This window comes from Salvia miltiorrhiza, chromosome 2 (genome assembly GCF_028751815.1).
Source record: "Salvia miltiorrhiza cultivar Shanhuang (shh) chromosome 2, IMPLAD_Smil_shh, whole genome shotgun sequence".
NCBI classification, from domain to species: Eukaryota; Viridiplantae; Streptophyta; class Magnoliopsida; order Lamiales; family Lamiaceae; genus Salvia; species Salvia miltiorrhiza.
The window spans coordinates 30853773-30858819 of NC_080388.1; the positions used below are offsets into that span (position 1 = coordinate 30853773).

The following is a 5047-nucleotide window of genomic DNA, read 5'->3' on the forward strand; positions in this document are numbered from 1 at the left end:
ATGCCTCCACGAAGAGTGAACAGAGATACACCCGAGAATGAGGAAGAACCCAGAGAACCTACACCGCCGTCTCCACCTCAAGATAGGAGAGTGGAAGAACTTTTCCTAAGACAGAACCCACCGACTTTCGCAGGCACGGGAGACCCTGCTGAAACGGAAGAATGGATTCGTGCTATGGAACGAATCTTTCGATTTTTGAGATGCAACGACGCACAACGTCTTATGTGCGTGTCTTACCAGCTGAAAGGAACCGCCGACTATTGGTGGGAAGCAAAGCAGAAAACTATGACCCCGGAGCAGTTAGATGAACTCACTTGGGAGCTTTTTAAGACTGCTCTATGTGAGAAGTTCATACCCAGAAGCTATAGGAAAAAGAAGGAGATGGAGTTTACCACCTTAAAGCAAGGGAATAAAACTGTAGTGGAGTACGATCGACTATTCTGCAATCTGGCCCGATATGCACCGTATAGAGTGGATACGGATGAGAAGATGTCCGAGTTATTTTGCGCCGGACTGCGACAAGAGATAAGAGTTGTATTGGCAAGTCAAACGGCACTTTCCTACGCCGAGGCCTTGAACAGAGCTCTAGATATGGAGCTAGCAATGCAACCAGAGAAAACAACACACACACCAACGCCTCCATCAGCTCAATATACGCAAGTATCAAACACTCCCTACTCTAACCAAGGACAGAAAGGAAAACGCAAATGGGAAAATCGTGGAAATGAGGGTAAAAAGCCATGGCAAGGTCAGAATGTCCAGGCTCCATTCGTGAAAGGCGATAAATTATTTTATGGTGGACCAGCGACCTCACACCCCGGACACCAAGGGATACCCCCTTGTCCTAAGTGCAACAAGTTACACACAGGAGTGTGCAGAGCTGGAAACCCAAATTGTTTCACTTGTGGGAAACCAGGGCATTACTCGAGCCAGTGCCCCAACCGACAGCAAGGGATGAGTGGAGGAAGACCCAATCAGTTTCCAACCCCACAACTCAGAGCAATGGAAGGAATTCTTCCTCTACCTCAACCACTACAGCAACAACCTTTTCGCCGTCCAAACCAGCCTCATAAGCAGCTACCTGCACCGCAAGCAGGAATACCACCGCAATATCAAAGGATGTATGCTATCAATAAGAAGAATCAGGATAAGAACCAAGGAAACTTAACAGGTATTGGGGAACTGAAAGGTGTACCCATTGTTATTCTCTTTGATACTGGAGCATCACATTCTTTCATCTCATATACTTGTGTGGATACGTTAGAGCTGAATGTAGAACCAGCCCAGCTACACTTAAGGGTAGCCACTCCCTTAGGGAAGATCACCACCGTGACACATGTGTGTCCTAACTTAGAATTTGAATTAGGACCTCTTAAGCTTAAGGCTAAGACGTTGAGACTTCTGCGCATGTGGACCACAGACATCATTTTGGGAATGGACTGGTTAGCAGAACACCATGCGGTGATACAATGCGAGCAGAGACGGATATCATTCCAGCCACCTGGCCTGGAACCTACATGTTTTTATGCCATCAATAGGAAATGGAAGAAGACACCTATCATCTCTGCAGTGCAAGCGAACAAGATACTAAAGGAAAAGGGCGCGACAGCATATTTAGTATACTTGAGCCAAGAAGAGGAAGCACAAATAAAGATTGAAGATGTACCTATAGTGCGGGAGTATCAAGACGTTTTCCCTGATATTCTACCAGGTCTACCCCCGAACCGACAATTGGAATTCACAATCGACTTGGAACCTGGAGCAGCACCAATATCCAAAGCACCATATAGGATGGCACCAGCAGAATTGCAAGAACTGAAGTTGCAACTACAAGAATTGTTGGACATGGGATTCATTCGACCCAGTGTTTCGCCTTGGGGAGCACCGGTCCTGTTTGTCAAAAAGAAAGACGGAAGTTTAAGATTGTGTATCGATTACCGGGAATTAAACAAGGTGACCCTAAAGAATAAGTATCCTTTGCCACGTATAGACGATTTGTTTGATCAACTTCGAGGAGCACGCACTTTCTCAAAGATAGATTTAAGGACAGGGTATCACCAATTGAGGATACGACCTGAGGATATTCCAAAGACAGCATTCCGCACGAGATACGGACACTATGAGTTCATAGTGATGCCTTTTGGATTAACAAATGCCCCCGCCGTATTCATGGATCTCATGAATCGAGTGTTTCACGAATATTTGGATCAATTCGTGTTGGTATTCATAGACGACATCTTGATTTACTCGAAGAATGAGAAGGATCATGAAGAGCACCTTAGAACTGTGCTAGAGAAGCTAAGAGCTGAAAAGCTTTATGCTAAGTATAGCAAATGTGAGTTTTGGCTACGAGAAGTCAATTTCTTAGGCCACGTCATTTCAGCTGCAGGAATCAAAGTGGATCCTGCCAAAGTTCAAGCAGTGCAAGAATGGAGATCACCAACGACACCTCACGAGATTCGTAGCTTCCTAGGATTAGCAGGCTACTACCGTCGTTTTATACAAGATTTCTCCAAAATAGCCAAGCCTATAACTCATCTGCTCAAGAAAGAAGTCAAATTCTTGTGGACAGACGAATGCGAACAAAGCTTTCAAGAATTGAAGAAGAGGTTGACCACCGCCCCAGTACTAGCCGTTCCAGAAGCAAACAAGGAATATACCATATATACAGACGCATCAAAGAAAGGACTAGGTTGTGTACTGATGCAAGAGGGAAAGGTAATAGCTTATGCCTCGCGACAGCTTAGGCCACATGAAGCAAATTACCCGACACATGACCTAGAGCTAGCAGCAGTAGTGCACGCATTGAAAATTTGGAGACACCACCTTTATGGAGTAAGATGTGAAATTTACACCGACCATAAGAGTCTCAAATATTTCTTTGAACAGAAGGATCTGAATATGAGACAAAGAAGATGGCTAGAATTGGTCAAGGACTACGATTGTGGAATCAATTATCATCCAGGCAAAGCCAACGTCGTGGCAGATGCCTTGAGCAGAATGGAACGAGCCAAGTTAGGATGTATCCTAACCAAGGAGAATGACTTGGTTAGGGAATTCGAAAGGTTAAGGTTGGAAGTGGTATTTCCACCGCAAACCACAGATTTGATCATGGCGACACTCAGTGTTACCCCCGATCTAAGATCAAGGATTGTTAGTATGCAAAGAGAGGATGAGAAATTGGAAAGATTGCGAGTGAAAATCCGTACCGAGAAGCTTGAGTCATACCAAGAAGCAGCAGATAATGCATTGATGTTTGAGGGAAGAATCTGTGTACCCAATGATGAGAAATTAAGAAATGAAATCATGAGCGAAGCTCATGACACGCCTTACGCAGCACATCCGGGAGGTACAAAGATGTACCAAGATTTAAAAGCAAGATTTTGGTGGGAAGGCATGAAGCGAGACATAGCTTCGTTTGTAGAACGATGTTTAGCTTGTCAGCAAGTGAAGGCATTACACCAACGACCTTATGGCAAATTACAACCGTTAGAAATCCCAGAGTGGAAATGGGACCACATTGCCATGGACTTTGTCACTGCCTTGCCAAAGTCGAATAGAGGGAATACCGCCGTTTGGGTGATCATAGATAGATTGACGAAAAGTGCTCACTTCATACCGATTCCTGTCACAAGTGGTTCTGAAAAGTTAGCTCAAATATACATTCGTGAGATAGTACGTTTACACGGAGTTCCAATGACGATTACCTCCGATAGAGATACAAAATTCACCTCACGTTTTTGGATGAGCTTACACAGGGAATTGGGTACTAAGTTGAATTTTAGCACAGCTTTTCATCCACAGACGGATGGACAGTCTGAAAGAACTATACAAGTTTTGGAAGATATGATTCGGACTGTAGTGTTAGATAGAGGAGCTCAATGGGAACAAGTGTTACCCCTGATTGAATTTGCCTACAATAATAGTTTCCAAACGACTATTAACATGGCACCATATGAAGCCCTCTATGGAAGAAAATGTAGATCTCCGCTTTATTGGGATGAAGTAGGAGAAAGAAAAGTGTTAGGTCCTGACGCAGTGGAAGAAATGATCACAACTGTGAGACAAATTCGGCAACGAATTAAAGAAGCTCAAGATCGCCAAAAATCTTATGCCGACACTAGACGCACAGAGATTCAGTTTGAAGTGGGAAGTAAAGTCTTTTTGAAAGTTTCCCCTTCTCGAGGGATTCACCGATTTGGTATAAAAGGAAAGCTCAAGCCTAGATTTATAGGCCCATACGACATATTCGAAAAAGTAGGCCCTGTTGCCTATAGACTCGCGTTACCTCCAAATTTCGCGAATGTTCACAATGTCTTTCACGTGTCGCAGTTGAGAAAATACGTGTTTGACCCGAAGCATGTTATTCATCGAGAGGATATATCTCTTGAACCAGACCTGAAATATGAAGAAAGACCCGAAGCTGTGTTGGATAGAAAGATCCAACAATTGAGAAATAAGTCACTTGCCTTAGTCAAAATACAATGGAGACATCACGGGCAAGAAGAAGCAACTTGGGAATTGGAGGATAAAATGAAGGAAAAATATCCAGAATTGTTTCCCGAAGGTGAGATTTCAAATTTCGGGACGAAATTTTTTTTAAGGGGGTAAGGATGTAACACCCCGTGTTTTGAGAAGCTATTTGTGCCCTAGCTCGAATTTAAATTGAGTTTTAAATAGTAGCTAGAGGAATTATGCACGTGGGCGAATAAATGAGATAAGAAATTTTTAGAGTTTAATAGGAGGCGATATTATTTTCTCGAGTCTTATAAATTCTCTTATTGAGAAACCTATCTTCGCCCTATATTTTTATTAAAATGTCTATGTGATATAAATATTTTACTTGGTAGAATATTCACATATGATTTATTGATGCATTGTTATTATGATATTAGATATATCATAATAGAGATAATTTTTCCTCACATGAATAAATATATTTTCATGAGATATATTTTTCCCACATACTAAATAAGAGTTATAATTATTCAAGTATATATATATATATATAGATATATATATATATACACACCTATCTCTCTTTCTC

The 5047-nt window shown here is 42.3% G+C and overlaps 1 protein-coding gene across 1 annotated transcript; it reads left to right on the plus strand.

Moving 5' to 3' along the window:
- On the plus strand, positions 1–3583 carry LOC131008280 (uncharacterized). The gene is made up of 4 exons (XM_057935168.1): positions 1–1272; positions 1378–1794; positions 1906–3153; positions 3503–3583. The coding sequence occupies exons 1-4, from the start codon at positions 1–3 to the stop codon at positions 3581–3583; spliced, it is 3018 nt and encodes a 1005-aa protein (XP_057791151.1).
- The last annotated feature ends 1464 nt before the right edge of the window (positions 3584–5047 follow it).

Excerpts from the sequence above, each read along its gene's own strand:
- LOC131008280 (XM_057935168.1), top strand. The coding sequence starts at position 1 with ATGCCTCCACGAAGAGTGAACAGAGATACACCCGAGAATGAGGAAGAA. Across the intron at positions 1,795-1,905 it reads CCAAAGCACCATATAGGATG|AAAGACGGAAGTTTAAGATT; the intron begins GCACCAGCAGAA and ends TTTGTCAAAAAG. Across the intron at positions 3,154-3,502 it reads CCGATCTAAGATCAAGGATT|AGTGGAAATGGGACCACATT; the intron begins GTTAGTATGCAA and ends TAGAAATCCCAG.